The following is a 20,730-nucleotide window of genomic DNA, read 5'->3' on the forward strand; positions in this document are numbered from 1 at the left end:
TCCTAAAGCCTTTGACACATTTTGCAGTTGGCAGACGTTTGCATGAGCACTGTTTGTCGTTGTGTATGGCGCATTTCCTTTGCAATTTAAGTTATTTTCGTTTTTTCTCTCGTTTGTTTTATTGTTGAAGTGTTATTCTGTAGTAGCGGAGTACAGTAATATCCTTTGTTAGAGTGTCGGTTATTACCAGTCAAAATTGCAAAAATTTAACTGAAAACTAAAACAATGAAAAATTCCCGGAATTCTAAAAAAATGCCGGGTTTTTCCCGGTTTTCTCCCGAATGAAAAAATTCCCGGGTTTTTCCCGGATCTCCCGGTTGTCCCGGGTCGTATACACCCTGTTTGTTGGTGCTGAACATTTTAGGAATTTTGATTGAGATAAGCTCATGGAGCAGTGTTCTTCTTTGGCATGCCAATGTGAAAGTGTGGGAATTGTGTACAGAATCTCCTAAGTGAAAAATCCATGCAATATGCACATTTATTTATATATAAAATCTAACTTAGGAATTATCCTTCATGTGAGACCATATGTACAAGATCATGTGCCAATTTAATGTTATAGAGTCGCATATTTTACTGTTTATATAATTTCTGTGCAGTCTTTCATTGGTTGTATCAGTACTCATTTGTACTGTGATATATTGCAAAATTTTGAACATTTACAAGTGCCGTGATAAACTCATAAAATTAATATATCTCTCCAAAAATTCAATGAATATTTTATTGAATCAGTTAAGAAGTAGGGAATGCTATTGTCAAATCTGATATTAATTTATTAGAGAGTGTTTCAAAAAATGTCTGTAAACCACCGGCTAATGAGGTATGTGCCTTATCTGTGGCCTTCCTTAGCCTCGTCCTAAGAATAATAAAACAACTAAAACCATCAGACAGTGTAGATATATATGACATATGTTGCAACATATTAAAGAAAGTACTAAATTGTATTGTGTGTTCTTTGACATACTGTGTAAACAAGTGTATATCTGAGGTACATTTTCCTGATGAGCTGAAAGTGTCTAGGATAGATCCAGTATATAAAAAAAGGAGATACTAACTCATCATCAAGTTACAACCCAATTTCCATAGTTGCAGTCTTTTTATAAAGTTCTGGAATGTGTAATTTATCAACAGTTATCTGTTTACTTTGAAAATCTAGGAATAATTAGTGAATCATAGTATGGTCTTAGGAAATGGTTGTCAACTGTTGCTGCTATAGACCCTGTAGTCAAATACACACAAGTATTTGAGGATAAGGGTTTTGTTCAAGTCACTTTTTGTGAACAGTAAGTAAAGCTTTTGACTGTGTAATTCCATGGCATTGAATGAAACTGCCTTAAACTATTAAAATCATATCTACAGAACCATAGGAAGTTTACTGTGTTGGCAATGAAATGTCAAATATAGAACAAGTTAAGGTAGGTGTTCCACAAGGAACCATACTGGGACCTTTTTTTTTTAATGATTAATGAACCACAACACCACTCCTTTTAATACATTTACACGTTTTTTCGAAATTTTCCCGAATTTCTCCGTCCTTTAAGGGGAGTTGGAATGCCGGAAAATGGAAAAAATTCACATTTTCAGTTTTTAACCTTATAACTTAATTTGAAATTTTCTGCTTAAAATGGTGCAAAATTTGTTAAGAAATTCCAATTGGAAGTATTTTTATTTAATTTTTCAAAATTACATGTGCGCCCAGCAAAGTTACCCATCTTGTGATTTGTACACATTTAAATCTTCGCATTTCCGAAAACATTACATATAGAAGGCTGTGGATTTCACTCTTCAGTTGTAGAATCTTTGATCCTTCCATAGGTACCATTGTTTTTACGACTAGCTGTGTTTATTGTTCAGTTTTTGATCTGTGAGTGTTTGTTTTGAGCCTCGAGTTTAGTTTGTCGCTCATTTGGAGTTTGTTATCTGTCTTGTTTTGACTTTCAGTGGTGAGTGCGTAGTTTCTACGATGCCTAGGAGTGCATCATTATTTAAAAAGCGAAAGTTTCGCGGTAATAGATTTACAAATAACGTTTGTTCAAGTGATTCTGCTTCAGCACCTGTTGATGCTGGTGAAAGTTCTGACGTTTGTACAGCTGAGATGTGTGAAGGAGACACGCCCACCAGTGCATCAAAAAAGAAGTTATCAAACTGTGCAAGTGAAATTACAGATGAAGCTTCTAATGAACAATATGTTTTAGTCGACTTTCCTGTTTTTACTGAGTTTATGAAGAAATGTTTGTGTTGTAATCTTTGTGGAGGTTCTTTTGATATGAACATAACAAAATCTATAGGACTTTCCTGCAAAATTGCTATAGTTTGTGCCAGTTGTGAAAATGAGACCTGTTTTTGGAGCTCTAAAACATGCAGTAGCAATTTGTTTGAGAGTAATATCAGGCTAATGTATGCAATGAGAGCAATTGGTAAAGGACATACTGCTGCTCAAACATTTTGTGCCATAATGAATCTTCCACCTCCACCTGCTAAAATTGACAATTACACTGAAGTGATAGGAGATGCTGTTCAGTCTGTAGCAGATTTATCAATGAAAGCTGCTGCCAGTGAAGCAAAATATATAAATGAAGGAAACCCAGATATCCCTGTTGCTTTTGATGGAACCTGGCAGAAAAGGGGTCACACATCCAAAAATGCTGTTGCTACTGTTACTAGTGTGGACAGCGGTAAAGTTTTGGACTATGAAGTGCTCACTAAACATTGTTACCATTGTGCATCTGGTAAGATAGAAGCAGCTCACATATGTAGCAAGAATTATGAAGGTACGAGTGGAGGCATGGAGGCTGCCGCTGCTGTGAAAATGTTTAGCAGATCAGAAAAAGAACGGGGAGTATTTTACACAAAATTCCTTGGAGATGGGGACTCCAAGGCATACAAAAGTGTTACAGAATCCATGCCATATGTCAATAAGACAATAACTAAACTAGAATGTGTCGGTCATGTTCAGAAACGAATGGGCACTCGTCTAAGGAAACTGAAACAGAATCTGAAGGACAAAATTTTGTCAGATGGTAAAACCATTAGAGGTCGCCTGTCAGATAAAATTATAAATGAATTACAACAATACTATGGTATGGCAATAAGAAATAATGCAAATAATTTGCAGGAAATGAGACAAGCTGTATGGGCCACATATTTACATCGATCATCAACTGATGATAATCCTCAACATTTTGCTTGTCCAGATGGTCCTCAGTCATGGTGCAATTATAGAAAATCTCAAGCTACTGGGGATCCTTATCACCATAAAAATTATATTCCATTGGCTGTTATGGAAGTAATTAAACCAATATATAGAGACTTGGGGCATCCTGATCTTCTGCGAAAATGTCTTCATGGTTGTACCCAGAATCAAAACGAGTCGTTCAACAACCTCATTTGGACTCGTGTACCTAAGAATGTATTTGTTGGGATAAAAACATTGAAATGGGGAGTCAGTGATGCTGTTATTTCATTCAATGATGGTCATATGGGTAGGCTAAAGGGCTCGGCATTGCTCCTGGTATCAACACCATCAGAGGTCTTCAGCTTCTGGACAGCGTGCGAGTAAGGAAGGCTCAGTATGCAGCTGAATTTAATACAAAAAAAGCAAGGGCAGCAAGGAGAAGAAAGCTTCTAGGTGAAGAAGAAGAACTAGAAGATGACCCTGATTACTCTGCTGGACACTTTTGATAATAGAATAAAAGGTATTTGTGAATTTTCATAATAAATTACTTTAATCGCATTTTCTGGCATTTGACATTTTTAGTGTTACATGTACCTTTATCTCATAAACCACTCAACCAACAACATTCAAATTTTCAGAAATGCTGCAAAACAGTTCAAAGAGGCCACTGAACTAGAATCATGACAAGAACTGGCTTATTCTCTGAACTAGGGAAGTTTATGTTATACTTTTTCCAATAAAAAATGGCTTAATGGTAAAAAATTCATAAATACTATACCAACAAAAAGAAAACATTGGTTCTAGTTCAGTGGGCTCACAATATATGCTGAAAACCTCTGCCAGAATTTCAAAGTTCTGAAGATAATAGTTCCAAAGAAAAAGGTACACAAAGTTAGCAAATTTAACATTGGCGAGATAGGGCATTCCAACTCCCCTTAACGTGTTTTAGCGGCAACACAACCACCTAACCTTCATGCACATCGCTGTCTACCAACCCAAGTTCACCACAGGATCAACTTAACCAACACTTTTTCCCCTTTTTTCATACCAGATCTCCTGTTACTTTCTAGTTCACCTTTATCTCTCCCCATATATTTTTATCTTTCATTTTCATTTCAACCTCATGTTACACTTTCCACCTTCTAATACCATGTCACCCTCACAACACCCCCACAACGACCCCATTAAGTTTTATTTACATTCCCTCCGCAAACATGCCTTCACCCTAGCCAGATTACACTCGCATATTTTATTTTCTCAGGCTTGTCTGACATTTGGCATAACCCCCAAAGGCCTCACACTTAAAGTTCCCATCTCTGGCTGCAACCCTTCTTTCCATCAGTCCCTATACCAGTTCCAAACTGAACAATCCATTGCCCTCACCCACCTAATCCTTCACCTACACATCAACTCAGCCAATGAACACACCCGTCAACTCCTATCCTTAATAAAAGTCCTCAATCTTTCCTCTCCCACATCCACACCGGCTATTCAGAGCATCCTCCCACAGGCCAACCGCAAATTAGAACAGCATGCCACCCTTCACCTCAAAAAACTATCCAATCTCCTGGTTTCCCACCTCCGGAAAGGCAACTCACTCACCCTTCACAACCTTTCCAGCAAACCTCAACCACCTCTCATTGCACACAAACCCAGTCTCTCCCATCTACTCAGTCTCCCACTTCCAGCTCCACTCCCTCCAAAACCTCAAAATTCCAAGCAACACAATCTGGCACCACAACACCCTAATTCAGTAGTTAACCTTTCCTCCAAACCTCTCTCCCAATCCGAATCCTCTGTCCTATCCAAAGGCCTCACCTTCAGCCCCACTCCCAGATTCAACCAAACAGCCCTCGTCAAAGATTTACTGTCCTACACTCGTACTCTCTGCTGGAAGTATCACTTTGCCATGAAGAAAAATGATCCTAATCCTACCCCTAATGATCCAACTCCCCAAGACACTATCCAAATTGAACCCTGCCTGGAACAGCTCCGTCCTCCGTCACAGCGGGACCCACCTCCTCTTCCTCAAAATCACCCTCTCCAAACCTTCCAGGAATTTCTGACTTCCAGCCTTGCCTCTCAGTCCTTCTTAAAAAACCTTAATCCTACTCCCAACATCACCACTGCTGAAGCCCAGGCTATCCGTGATCTGAAGGCTGACCGGTCCATCGTCATTCTTCCGGCGGACAAGGGTTCCACGACCGTGGTACTTGATCGTCGGGAGTATGTGACTGAGGGACTGCGTCAGCTTTCAGACAACACCACATACAAAGTTTGCCAAGGTAATCCCATTCCTGATGTCCAGGCGGAGCTTCAAGGAATCCTCAGAACCTTAGGGCCCCTACAAAACCTTTCACCTGACTCCATCAACCTCCTGACCCCACCGACACCCCGCACCCCTACCTTCTACCTTCTTCCTAAAATTCACAAACCCAATCATCCCGGCCGCCCCATTGTAGCTGGTTACCAAGCCCCCACAGAACGTATCTCTGCCTATGTAGATCAACACCTTCAACCCATTACGTGCAGTCTCCCATCCTTCATCAAAGACACCAACCACTTTCTCGAACGCCTGGAATCCTTACCCAATCCGTTACCCCCAGAACCATCCTTGTAACCATTGATGCCACTTCCTTATACACAAATATCCCACACGTCCAGGGCCTCGCTGCGATGGAGTACTTCCTTTCACGCCGATCACCTGCCACCCTACCTAAAACCTCTTTCCTCATTACCTTAGCCAGCTCCATCCTGACCCACAACTTCTTCACTTTTGAAGGCCAGACATACCAACAATTAAAGGGAACAGCCATGGGTACCAGGATGGCCCCTTCGTATGCCAACCTATTCATGGGTCGCTTAGAGGAAGCCTTCTTGGTTACCCAGGCCTGCCAACCCAAAGTTTGGTACAGATTTATTGATGACATCTTCATGATCTGGACTCACAGTGAAGAAGAACTCCAGAATTTCCTCTCCAACCTCAACTCCTTTGGTTCCATCAGATTCACCTGGTCGTACTCCAAATCCCATGCCACTTTCCTTGATGTTGACCTCCACCTGTCCAATGGCCAGCTTCACACGTCCGTCCACATCAAACCCACCAACAAGCAACAGTACCTCCATTACGACAGCTGCCACCCATTCCACATCAAACGGTCCCTTCCCTACAGCCTAGGTCTTCGTGGCAAACGAATCTGCTCCAGTCCGGAATCCCTGAAGCATTACACCAACAACCTGACAACAGCTTTCGCATCCCGCAACTACCCTCCCGACCTGGTACAGAAGCAAATAACCAGAGCCACTTCCTCATCCTCTCAAACCCAGAACCTCCCACAGAAGAACCACAAAAGTGCCCCACTTGTGACAGGATACTTTCCGGGATTGGATCAGATTCTGAATGTGGCTCTCCAGCAGGGATACGACTTCCTCAAATCCTGCCCTGAAATGAGATCCATCCTTCATGAAATCCTCCCCACTCCACCAAGAGTGTCTTTCCGCCGTTCACCTAACCTTCATAACCTGTTAGTTCATCCCTATGAAATCCCCAAACCACCTTCCCTACCCTCTGGCTCCTACCCTTGTAACCGCCCCCAGTGTAAAACCTGTCCCGTGCACCCTCCCACCACCATCTACTCCAGTCCTGTAACCCGGAAGGTGTACACGATCAAAGGCAGAGCCACGTGTGAAAGCACCCACGTGATCTACCAACTGACCTGCCTACACTGTGATGCATTCTCTGTGGGAATGACCAGCAACAAACTGTCCATTCACATGAATGGACACAGGCAGACAGTGTTTGTTGGTAATGAGGATCACCCTGTGGTTAAACATGCCTTGGTGCACGGCCAGTACATCTTGGCACAGTGTTACACCGTCCGGGTTATCTGGATACTTCCCACTAACACCAACCTATCCAAACTCCGGAGATGGGAACTTGCTCTTCAATATATCCTCTCTTCCCGTTATCCACCGGGCCTCAATCTCCGCTAATTTCAAGTTGCCGCCACTCATACCTCACCTGTCATTCGACAACATCTTTGCCTCTGCACTTCTGCCTTGACTGACATCTCTGCCCAAACTCTTTGTCTTTAAATATGTCTGCTTGTGTCTCTATATGTGTGGATGGATATGTGTGTGTGTGTGAGTGTGTACCCGTCCTTTTTTCCCCCTAAGGTAAGTCTTTCCGCTCCCGGGATTGGAATGACTCCTTACCCTGTCCCTTAAAACCCACTTCCTTTCGTCTTTCCCTCTCCTTCCCTCTTTCCTGATGAGGCAACAGTTTGTTGCGAAAGCTTGAATTTTGTGTGTATGTTTGTGGTTGTGTGTGTGTCTGTTGACCTGCCAGCACTTTCATTTGGTAAGTCAAATCATCTTTGTTTTTAGATATATATTTCCTACGTGGAATGTTTCCCTCTATTATAACCATAAGAAAATGTACATTGTTACAATACAAGAGGGAAGAGTTGCATTTACACTTCATACCACAGATTGTCAAAATCACTGAACAGCTGTGAACTTAAAGGGCACAAATTATTTAGTAAGATTGCACAACCTGTACAAGAATTACCTGAACAAGCATTCAAACAAATAATGTATGATTGGTTAGTTACCCACCCATTCTATGATGTAAATGAGTATTTCTGCTATAATATAATATTATGACACTAATAACAAGCCTTTTGTTTCTTTTAAATTATCGGTTGTATTTTATTATATGTGTGACATTGTCTACTGGTGAAATGGCTGAATGATAAAATTATTATTATTGTGGTTATCATTATTTGTAGGCTAAAACTTAATTGTGCTCTTTTAAAATTTGTGAGAACAGTAGTCCTATGCTCATTCAGCACAATCATTCTCTAATTTCATTGTATAATTATCTGAGGAATAGGTTATTTTGAGAATTTTTGGATGATTACTGAACCATATTTTTGTAAGTTACCAGTACAAATGTTTTGGATATGTAATTTACTTTGTAGGAAATCAGCGTTTGTGGTTCACATTTGTGCCAAAGAATAGACCACCACTGAACTTTATTGTATATCAATGCAAATAAACATGCATTTTTGAGAATTTTCAGAAGCTATCATTGGCCTTTGCAAAATCTACAAGCAATTTGTAGCAAATCAGTGTTTGTGATTTAGTTACTGTAGTAGATTTTCTAACATATTTTGTTACATATAGTTTTGCTATAAAGAGGTATAGCTCTATATATTATCTGCAACTCTGTTTTCGAGTTTGCTAACAACTATAATTAGCACAAAAGATTTTAGGAAACTAGCAGTTTTTACCACAGGTTTTTGCGTTGCCTTAGAAATCTCATTTTGTGTATTTTCTTCAATTCTTAATAGGAATTAGGAACTTTTTAGATAAACAGGCTAAAAGATAATGAGCAGGCTTAATTTAAAGTAATTTGTTCACTGCCTTGTAGTACACTGCACCAACCAAAATGCAGCATTACAATGAATGCTGTTCTCACACACAGGATGAGTTGGTCGATGTTTGTAAGTAGCTGGAAATTGCCCTGAGTACTGTTAAATGATTGGCAGCTGCTAGGAATCAATGTATTGGAGGAGCTCCCGAGAGTCATGTACCTGTGATACCTAAACCTAAGGTACCTTAAGTACTATCTTCTCCCATGGATCCTGTCTCCTCTACAGAAAGTACAGAATTTGTCATAACTCATCCACTTGACTTAGTGGCATGTCAATGGTAGATCTAGGTGTTCTGTACAAGGTGGACAGTGACAAGAGAGGGCTAAGGGTGTTGTATCAATCCCCCTAATGAACAAGTCTGAGGTGCTGTCTTTCACTGAAACTGAAACTGAGCCAGTGGGTCTCACTTCACCTGTTTTGGGGAAACCTGTTTTGCCTGGTGGCAGGGGAAGGCAAACACATAAGAGTAGAGGTCCATTGATCATCAGCAGTTCAAATATATGGTGAATGATGGTACCCTTAGGGAAATGGCAGCAAGGGACAAGGAAGAAATTAATCACAAGACTACCATCTAATATCCTTGATATCAATTTGTTGTAGAATCTTAGAACATATTCTTAGCTGAAACATAATGAGGCATCTTGAAGAGAATGACCTCCTCAATGCACGGATTTTGAAAGCATGAATTGTGTAAAAACTCAAATCACACTTTTCACACAAGACATACTGGAAGCTTTGGATCAAGACAGTAATGTAGTATTTCTTGATATCTGAGAAGCATATTATTCAGTGCCACACATTATTGTCAAACATATGATCATATGGGGTTTCAAGTGAAATTTGTGACTAGATAGAGGGCTTTTTGGTTGGGAAGATGCAGCATGTTACCTGGGGTGGACAGTCATCATCAGAGGTAGAAGTAACTGTGGGAGTGCACCAGGGAAGTGGGTTGTTACCCTTTCTGTTCATGTTGTATATTATTGACCTTGAAGATAATACTAATAGTAAAATCAGGCTTTTTGGAAGTGATGCAATTATTTATAGTGGATATCTGAAAGAGGCTACATAAATATTCAGTCTTATCTGGATAAGATTTTGAAGCGGTGCAGAGATTGTAAAGTTGCTTTAAATGTTCAGAAATGTAAAATTGACTACTTTACAAAATGAAAAAAAGTGGTAACCTGTGACTATAACAGCAATGAGCCATTGTTTGAATAGTACAACTCATACAAATACCTGGATGTAAGAACACACTGTAGGGGTATGAGATGGAATGATCACATAGGTTCAGCTGTTGGTAAGGCATGTGGTTAAACTTTGGTTTATTGGTAGAATACTGGGGAAGTGCAATCAATCTATGAAGGAGATTGTTTAAAAATAACTCAAGTGTGTGGGACCTGTACCAGGTAGGACTAACAGAGAATATTGAATGTATACAGAGAAGGTCAGCATGAATGGTTGTAGGTTCATGTACTATGTGGGAGAGTGTTACAGTGACCCTGGAAGATAGAAGTAAACTATTCTGAGAAAGTCTGTTAACAAAGTTTCAGGAACCATCTTTAAATGATTACTCTAGGAATGTATTGCAACCCCCTATGCATCACTCACATAGGGATTAGAGTAAAAGATTAGAAAAATTACCGCAAACACAGAGGCATTCAAACAATCACTATTCCCAAGCTCCATACGTGAATGGAATAGGAGGAAACCCCAATAACTGGTACAATGGGATGTACCCTCTGCCATGCACCTCGCAGTATTTGCAGATGTGGAAGATTGTATGGTTGATCTGAGGCAACAATAATAAATTTTTAACTACAGATTCTTTAGCCGTACCTTCATTGTCAATTAGTTTTGCCCTTAATGTACGTTTCCCCACAGATTTCTGTTTTTCTGCCATCAGTTAAAGTTATGTTTTCAACTAAAATATTCTTATAAACATCTGAAAAATAATTTTCATGTGGTTGACCAGTAAGCACAATTCTCTCCACTTAGTTTCTCAATGCTGTGTTTGTTCCCATAATCTCTACACAGTTCATAAATTGTCTAAGTGTTGTTAAAAGAACAAATTTTCTGTCATTGGAATTCACAAACACAGTTAATGTTTTCCAGATGCATTCCTCAAAAGTACCTCGTCAGTATCGGCAAATGTTTTGTTTATGCGGTGCAGGTGAGTTCTAGAAGAGCTAATTGACACTAATGCCATTTTCTATCTTTTTATTATCACTCCTGGGCCCATAACTATTCTTGGAGTAGAGTATACAGTCACATTAGGTAATAAGACTGACTGAAAGAAGAGAACCAGCATAGACCACCAAAACAGAGAAACTAACTATACTTTTAACAACCTACATCAAATACAGACATCAGAAGGGTCCCTATGGATTACATAACAGTAAAATACAACACTGATATTTTGTAAGCCATATCCTTTTTAGACTGATTCCACTATCCCAGTACTCTAACAATGAACTGATGACTGCCACCTACTTTATCTATGTAACCAAACTATTTCATATTTCCACAGGTTGGTACACCTAGATATTAGTACCTGTTGACTGATTCCAATTGATATTGTAGTTGTAAGGTATTACATTTTTGTATTTTGTGAAATGTACAATTTCACATTTCTGAACATTTAAAGCAGGTGGCCAATATTTGTACCACTTTAAAATATTATCAGAATCTGACTTTGCAAATTCTGAAGTTAATCGTAACACTGTCTATCGCACCATTAATATCAAATATGAACAGGAATGGGCCCACATTCTTCCCTGTGGCATGTCTGAAGTTATTTCAACATCAATTATTCTAAATCCCAGATAAAGTGCTGCATTGTCCCTACCAAGAAATACTCAATCATCATAAATTTCATTTGTCATCCCAAATTATCATACTTTTGTTAATAAGAGTTGTCATGATATTGCATGAAATTGGGTCAGGCACTTTTTGGAAGCCAAGAAATACTACACCCTTCTGATTGCCATGGTCCAAGACTTTCAGAATGCCATATAAGAAAAGTAAATGCGAGATTTTGTACAACTGATGTTCTTGGAAATACATGCTGCTTGAGATGGAGGAGTTCATTCTGTTCAAGATACATCAGAATGTGTTCTAAGCTTCTTCTGCAGATAGATGATAATGATACTGAATTAGTACTGTGGATCATTTCTGCTACCCTTCTTGTAGTCAAGGTTGTCTTGTGCTTCTTCCAGTTCCTGGGCACAATTTTTTATTTGTTGGTCCTACAGTATATTACATATAAAAGAGGGCTAGTCAGTTGTAAATTGTGTGTAGAATCACATAGTAGATCCATCAGGCCCTTGAGCTTTATTTAATTTGATTGATTTTAGTTGTTTCTCACTGCCACTAACACTAATATCTGTATCATTCATCTTCGCATCAGTGCAAGAATTAAACTGAGGCAGAACTTTTGGACCTCCCTCCATAAAGAAATATTTAAGATTTTAGTACTGAATTTCTTATTTTGCTTTGATACCCTCAATTCTAGTTCCTGTACCATCCTTAATTCTTTGATTTGTATTTTAATTAAAAAATTATATAAGATGTTTTGTTTTATTACAGTTGTCTTCGCTGCAAATTGCCTGACACTTGAACATTAGATGTCTATAATAAGTTGCCAACTACTCTTGAACTTAAATGTCAATATATAATGAAACAACAAGCAACAAGTTAAATAAAACAAATTTAATTTCTCCATCTGGTTTCAGGCACTCAATGCTCTTCTTCAGAGAATGATTGTATTATCTGTGAGAGACAACCATAAGATGGATAAGTAAAATGCCGTGGTCATCTGGTTCATCATGAACTACATGACCATGGGATATTGCTGTATGTGCTTTATTGTTGACGCTTGCAAATAATGTGATAGGTATAACTTTATGAAGAAGGACATTAAGTGCCAAAAACCAATAAAGAAATTAGATTTCTTTTATGCAATAGGTTGCTTATTATTTTGTTTTACACAACTACAGTTGGTGAGGATAGATACAATATTAAATGTCAATTATTATTCTTTATTGCTTCCATTGTATTTTTCTCATTTGCCTAGTATGTCTCATCTAACCTTTTCTGTTCTGTAGAGTGCTTTGATAGGTGTCATATTTGATTTTTTATTGGTCCAGTTTTATCATATAGCACAAATTGTACAATTGATATTGGACAGGTCAAAGATAAGTTACTATAATACATAGTATTAGCAATTAAAATTAGGTACCTACTACAATTAATTTTGTTACTTATTCAGAAATTCTCTGACAGAATAGAAACAGTGCTTTATTAAAAATGCCTTTAGTTTAGCTTTAAATATTGGATGAGTAGTATTTTTTATTTCCTCTGGTATCTTATTGTGTAGTATTACACCAATGTTAATTATGTTCCTCTGATAGGTGGTTGTTCTGTGATATTTTTGATGTATATTTGATTCCCTTCTGGTACTATAGTTGTGTACACTTTTGTTCTCTAGCAGTTTGCCTGTTTTCAGGAGGTAGTCCCTAGTGAACAACATAGTTTCATAAATGAATAAACTTGGAACATTTAGAACACCAAGCTCAGTAAAATGGGATTTACAGGACTCCATCTTTTTAAGGGCACAAATTATTCTTAAAGCTCTTTTTTGCATTCTAAAAACCTTTACACTGTGAGTTGAGTATCCCCAGAAAATGATCCCATATCGGATTAGTGAGTGGAGCTGTGCGTAGTATGCCTGCAGTACTGTTGTTTTGCTTGTTGTAGCCTTTAAAATTCTTAGGCCATAGCACACAGATGATAGTTTTCTACACAAGTTATTTATATGTGTGTCCCACTTTAAGTCTTGCTGAACCCAAAGACCCAAGACTTCTGTGACACTTACATTTTCTAGGGGATCATTTTTTAATTGGGCTTGAACAGACATTTGATTAGTTGCAGGAATTAAATGAAAATCGACACACACAGTTTTTTCAGTATTTATAATGAGTTTGTTTTTTATGAACCACTCAGAAAGTCTTTTCATAGAACTTTCTGCTGTGGACCACAAAGTTTCTGGACTGGATACAGTGAGCAATATGCTGGTGTCATTGGCAAACAGGATAGTTTTTGTGGGACTCATATATTCAACTAAGTCGTCCACATAAATCAAGAAGAGTAGTGGAGCTAAGATTGAGCCCTGCGGTACACCATATTTTATTGGTAATTCCCTAGAAAGAAAGGAGTTGTTTCTTGTTTTATTCATTTTTTTGAATTCATACTGAAGTGATACCTTCTGCCTGCAGTTTTTTAGGTATGAGCACAACCAGCTATGTGCTACACCTCTTACTCCTTGTCTTTCTAATTTTTGAGCAGAATGTTATGGTCCAGGACGTCGAAGGCTTTTGATGGATCTAGAAAAATACCTGCAGCTAATTTATGTTGATCAAGGGATTTTAAAATGCTGTCTATGAATTCGAAAATTGCTGTCTGTGTAGATTTAGACTTTCTAAAATCAAGTTGTTGTACTGTAAGAGGTGCATATTTATTTATGAAACTTAAAAGCCTGTCAAAGAAGAGTTTTTCTAGAATTTTTGAGAAGGAACTTAACTGTGACATGGGTCAGTAGTTTGATATTTTTTTAGAAGAACCTTTTTTTAGCAGTAGTGAAACTTTTGCTATTTTAAAAATATCTGGGAATACACCAGTTTTTAAAGAGAGGTTGAAAATTTTTGCCAAGGGGTTTGCTATGTGGTGAGCACATGCTTTTAATATGAAATCAGGTACTTCATCAAGACCACTTGACATTTTATTGCTTAATGATTTAATTTTACTTATAATTTCATTGGGGTTTGTTTCATACACATACATAGAAGCATTGAAGGTCACTGACTTGCTGGAGAAACTTGGGACTGGTTCTTGACAGTGTACTTGAATGAGGTCTTCAGCTAGTGAGGTGAAGTATTCATTGAATTTTTCCACAACTGAATTTGGGTCTGTGACTTTTGAGCCTTCTAGTGTTAATGATACATTCTTTTTCTTTGGCACTGAACTACAAGTTTCTTTCTTTATAACTCTCCACGTGGATCTCATTTTGTTAGATGAGTTTTTCTGGGATTACTTTTCTAATGGCAATAAGAGGCAATGTTTCATTCTCACTCGTAGTTACTTTATTGTAATATTATTTTATATAGACCATTCAATATTTTTCATCTATGCTACTACAATCCAAAATATAAAAAGGGTTAATGGGTCTCTTAAGCTGCAGAAGTTCTGTTAACATCTGTGTTATGATTAAACTGGAAAAGTTTTCTTTCTATACAACATACTTTTACAAAAATGAAATTTTATAAGTGATAAAGAAATGAAGGATGCAGTTCAAGCAAAACTTACCTATAAAAGAATGTTTTTCCATTTTTACCCCATACCATGGCTGCATCTAAATGTGTAAGAGATGCAGGTAAGCCAAGTGTTGTAATGGGCTGAGGACTTCCTTCAATGAATGTTTCACCATTGAACACCCAAAATTTATTTCCTACAACAAAGTTAAGTATTGGTATTACATATTGTTTGTATCATTTCAAATCATCTGTTAAATTATTCTTTTTAGATGCCAAACCGCTTAGCTGTCTCGTGGTATAAATGTGCAGGGCATTAAAAAAAAAAAAGCATTCCATATTTTGAGAGGTGGTAGTATGGACTGAAACAAGCCAAAACTGTTAAGTAAACCTGGGCTCAAAAATGCATACCTTAAGAGCTATGAGCACTTGTTCATCTTTGCTGCTGTGAAACACATCTCCTCTACTGCAACCTGTTTGCTATTGTTAGTGCCATACTGAATGCAGGTAACAAATGAGGGCACATTCCTCTGTTACTGTCCATGGATACAGCATGCAGTAAAAATTTGTTAGTGTTATTACACAGTTCTGGCTAAGTGTAGCCCATAGATTAGTTATAATGGAACCATTTCCCATTTTTATACATTTGTGAAGTGCTTCTACATTGCAGTTTTATTTTGGCACTTACCAGCATAATGGAAGCATATTATCCACATAGGAAATTACTCTCTGTTATGGACTGGCAAATGAAAGCAACCATCGAGCCCTTGTCCTGTATGCTGAAATACATTAAAAATTCATCTGCATAATTATCCAGCAATCTTTTTCAGAAAGTATGTGATTCCCTATGACACTGGATGAAAGCATGCCTAACTATGAATGGACACCATACTAGGCACTTCCTTTAGTGATACCCCTCAAGTGCAGATCATATGCAGTTTTAAGCTGATTACATTAGAAGCTCTACTCCTTTACATTAATTGAATAATGTGTTCTCATTTGTTTACTCATTTTTTACTTTATTCTTTAGGTTCTTCAAAATAGAAAAGAGCTTGCAGTAGAAAATATGTGTTTCACAGTAGTGAAGATGAACAAGTACTCACAGCTCTTAAGTTATGCACTTTACAGGCTATGCTTACAGGGCATTTTTGTCTTGTTTTTGTCCATACTACCACCTCTTAAAATATGGAACACTTTTTTTAACACCCTGTATAAAGCTTATTGCACATTTAGTGAACATTAAATTTAAGGTTTAAAATCTTTTACTTAATTAAGAAAGTTTCAGTACTTCAGTTTAAGATATTATTTAATGGTAACTTGAATTTCACGTAGAATCATAGATACTCTTCTTTATCTTTCCATTTAAACAGTCTGCCCCAATGTTTTTGAACTATTACAAAAAATGGTTCAAATGGCTCTAAGCACTATGGGACTTAACATCTGAGGTCATCAGTCCCCTAGACTTAGAACTACTTAAATCTGACTAACCTAAGGACATCACACACACCTTGCCCGAGGCAGGATTCAAACCTGTGACCGTAGCAGCAGCATGGTTCTGGACTGAAGCATCTAGAACTGCTCGACCACAACAGCCAGCACAATATTACATTATAGAGTTTGACCTGACAGGCAGCTTTTGCAGGGACACTTATAAGTGTTAGGAGTGGCATTAAATCTAGAGAGATAAAACTTTATGCTGAAAAAGATTCTGGATATTGTATGTGGCAGATGTGGCACTATCATTACAAGCATCTACAGGTCTTGAACAATTGCCTTTACATTACTTTTACATAATATAGAACTTTATGCAAATGAATTAAGAAATAAGTCAAAATGCTTAAAAGTGCTTGGTGGCTTTAATATCGGTTGTAACAAGGGTAATCAGAAAAAGGAGCAGTTGTGAAATATATACAGCTCATAACAAGTGCAGCCAGTTGTGGATGAAACTGCCAGAAAAGGATATGGGTCTGAAGCAATGCTTGATCATATGTTTACTAACAAACAGTAAGTACTGGGAGCATAATATTTAAGCAAAAGATACTGGTCTGTCAGTACAAGAATGTTTAATAGTACACTGAATGAGCACAATGGGAGAAAAACCAAAATGATTACACTGACAAGGAATATGAAATCTATTTTCATTGTTTATATTGTTATGGTGTAGAATAGCCATAAAAAAAGTATTAAAGTCAATGAGAAATCAAACACACTGGTAACACATCCATAACACAAGGAACAAAAAAATCAGTAGTCACATTTAGAAACCCAAGCAGACAAGCCAAAATGAATACAACAATAAAACTGCACCTCAGAAAATACATCAGAGCCTCTAGGAAAATTTTATTGGGAACATAAATTATTTGTATATCAACAGGGAAATCAAGGAAACAAAACTGATTTTGAAGGTTACAAATAATATCTTGGGAAAACCTGTACTTCATAATTAAAACTGAGGATAAAGTACTAAAAGATGCTTAACATTTAGCCCATATATATAATGAAAATATATATAATGAAAATATAAACAAAAGCAAAATGAGGATAATGGAATGTAGTCGAATAAAATCGGGTGATGCTGAGGGAATTAGATTAGGAAATGAGACACTTAAAGTAGTAAAGGAGTTTTGCTATTTGGGGAGCAAAATAACTGATGATGGTCGAAGTAGAGAGGATATAAAATGTAGACTGGCAATGGCAAGGAAAGCATTTCTGAAGAAGAGAAATTTGTTAATATCGAGTATAGATTTAAGTGTCAGGAAGTCATTTCTGAAAGTATTTGTATGGAGTGCCGCTATGTATGGAAGTGAAACATGGACAATAACTAGTTTGAACAAGAAGAGAATAGAAGCTTTCAAAATGTGGTGCTACAGAAGAATGCTGAAGATTATCTGGGTAGATCATATAACTAATGAGGACGTATTGAATAGGATTGGGGAGAAGTTTGTGGCACAACTTGACTAGAAGAAGGGATCGGTTGGTAGGACATGTTCTGAGGCATCAAGGGATCATCAATTTAGTATTGGAGGGCAGTGTGGAGGGCAAAAATTGTAGAGGGAGACCAAGAGATGAATACACTAAACAGATACGGAAGGATGTAGGTTGCAGTAGGTACTGGGAGATGAAGAAGCTTGCACAGGATAGAGTAGCATGGAGAGCTGCATCAAATCAGTCTCTGGACTGAAGACCACAACAACAACATAGAATGAGCATTACAAAAATATAACACATTGCCTGGTTAAAATATGTGCAGTACAAATAACAAAATGATAAAAGTGACAATTAGTGAAATGACAATGTTTCTATATTCAGTAACAGAATCTGAAATGAGAAATGCTATTATTAAGTTACAAAATAAAAAGTGTAGTGGTGTTGGTAGAATTCCAAACAAGGTAATCAAACAGTAGTTACACTGCTACAGATTCTTAGCTTATTCACATCATTAATACTTCTTTCCAGACAGAACTGATTTCATTAAAACTAAAACTATCAATAACAAAGACACACTCTACAAAAGCATAGCACATATTACCTAAATAGTTATACACCAGTGTCACTATTGACAGGTCTCTCTATATTTGTCAAATGAGCAATTTATTAAAAGCTAGCTGATTTTCTGAATAAAAATAAATAAATTAGTGACTAATGCTCAGCATGGATTTAGGAAGGACAGATCAACAGAAGCAGCAGGTAGGCATGAACTAAGCTTAGACTTATCCAAGGTGTCTGGTCTAATCAACCATCCATTACTGCTAATGGAAATAGACTGTGATGGAATAAGGGATTGGTGTACAGTTGCTTCAAGTGCTAGCTCTCTGATAGACAATGGAGCGCATAAATATGTCATGAAGGTAAGGAATGTGTTTAAAAAAAAAAGCTACAGACTGCCTCAGAGTTCCATGAGAAATCCGTTATTCCTGGTATAAATAAATAAAAACTTCTTATGGGCTGTCTAAAGGAAATCTTCTTAGTCAAACCCCTAGCCTGCTTCAGGGTCATTGACAATATCTTCAGGGTGTGGACCCAGGACCAAGACAAAATATCCTCATTCATTCACAGTCTCAAGGACTGTTCTCCCCTCCCTGTCTGCTCATCCGCCCCAGCATGGTATGCCAGCTTTCTTTATATTGACCTCCACCTCTCTGATGGTCCCAGTCAAAGCTCCATTGATGCCAAGCCCACTACACATACACAGTATTTGCATTCCAAACTAAGACATCTCTCCCATACAGTCTAGCCATCTGTAGATGATGCACCTGCAGTGTTGAGCAATCTATATGTTGCCCCAAATCTCTAAATTCTCTCTCCCCCCTCTGCCCCCGAATGATCCAGCTGTATCAAGTATCCCCTCATCACCCAAAAGCACCCCTGATAGGAACAATTTAACCATATCCCTCCCCCGGCCTTCAACTGCTTATCATCACACACAGAAATGAGGAACATTTTACTCACAATCCTTACCATCCCTCCAAAGTGGTACACCACCTCCTAATCAATCTATGAAATATCCTAGTCCATCTTTAAGCTACATCTTCTCTCAAATTATTGCCACATGGGTCACAACTTGCAGATGACCTAGGTGCAAGACCTAACTGATACACTCACACAGTACATACCACCAATCCTGTAACAAGCATATCCCTTCCTATAAGAAGCAGCACCAAATTTGAATGCACTCATATCACATACCAGCTCTGCTACAACTTCTGCACATCATTTTATGTGGACACCCAAACTGCAGCCCAGAGCAGTATTGACTATCCAATGGTGGAACAGATTGCTTCATAATTTACACCATATACTACTGTGCCATATGTTGCTAATTCCCTGAATTACATAAAGGGGAATTGTACCATACCTTTCAAGCTAATAATTCTTCTCTCCTCAGTATCCACTAATGTCTAACACACACTCGTCTCCACCCCTGCCCCTGTCTTAACTCATCTCAAATTTTTTTAATATTTTCGTTGATTTAGCCAGTAGATGGATGCCCAGAACAAGGTCTGCCATTAATCAAAATGTCACCATTTTTAAATTGAGCAAACCACTCGTACATTTGTGTTTTTCCCTTAGTGTCAGCTTGGTAAACTGTTTTCAACATTAAAGCAGTTTCAGCAGCATTTTTACTGAGTAGATTGGCTAGATAAAAAATCTACTCACCAGCAGCAGTTTTCGTTGTTTTTTTATGACTGACTGTGTGTGTGTGTGTGTGTGTGTGTGTGTGTGTGTGTGTGTGTGTGTGTGTGTGTGTGTGTGAGAGAGAGAGAGAGAGAGACAGAGAGACAGAGACTGGATAAAAAGATAAAATTAAGTCTGTAACACAAATAAAATGCTAGTAGATGGGGCATGTAACCAAGTAAGTTGATGGCAGATGGACAATGGAAGTTCCATGTTGAATTTCATGGGATAAGAAAAGATTGAGATGATGAATGTTTGCACAATGGTTGGAAAACATTAGAAACTGTATTCAGGAACAATGGATGCATATAGCTAGAAACTGCCTAAAAGTGTAGAGGCAGCCTCGGTTCAGCAGTGGATGTCTAAGGGTTGATGATGGTGGATAGAAACTCCATTCATACAACATTATATTTGAACTCACAGGCCCAGTCTGTAAATCATCCTGTTTACCAACAGCAAAGTAGAACAGTTCTATTAATAATAGCAAATTCATGCTTCATCCACCAGATAATAGTTTAATGCCAAACACCTCCTAAATTTGACTTCTACCAGTGCCACTTTAGTTGGGCTTTTGTAGAAGGTTGTTAGAAACATTTTACAAAACCAAATTGAACCACTGCTGTCTTTGTAAAACACA

At 37.9% G+C, this 20,730-nt stretch overlaps 1 protein-coding gene and 1 long non-coding RNA gene across 4 annotated transcripts in view; one reads left to right on the forward strand and one right to left on the reverse strand.

Moving 5' to 3' along the window:
* LOC126486343 (72 kDa type IV collagenase-like) overlaps positions 1-20,730 on the reverse strand; it is a 146,832-nt gene that overhangs the window by 34,319 nt on the left and 91,783 nt on the right. Inside the window, exon 9 of the mRNA XM_050108942.1 lies at positions 14,974-15,115. Coding sequence (XP_049964899.1) covers positions 14,974-15,115 — 142 coding nt within the window. The remainder of the gene's footprint in view (positions 1-14,973; positions 15,116-20,730) is intronic.
* Positions 3,430-20,730, forward strand: part of LOC126486359 (uncharacterized) — a 33,015-nt gene continuing 15,714 nt past the window's right edge. For all 3 annotated transcript variants that reach the window (XR_007588090.1, XR_007588089.1, XR_007588091.1), the window contains exon 1: positions 3,430-3,695. This is a non-coding gene — a long non-coding RNA (uncharacterized LOC126486359). The remainder of the gene's footprint in view (positions 3,696-20,730) is intronic.

Source organism: Schistocerca serialis, chromosome 1, assembly GCF_023864345.2.
Source record: "Schistocerca serialis cubense isolate TAMUIC-IGC-003099 chromosome 1, iqSchSeri2.2, whole genome shotgun sequence".
NCBI classification, from domain to species: domain Eukaryota; kingdom Metazoa; phylum Arthropoda; class Insecta; order Orthoptera; family Acrididae; genus Schistocerca; species Schistocerca serialis.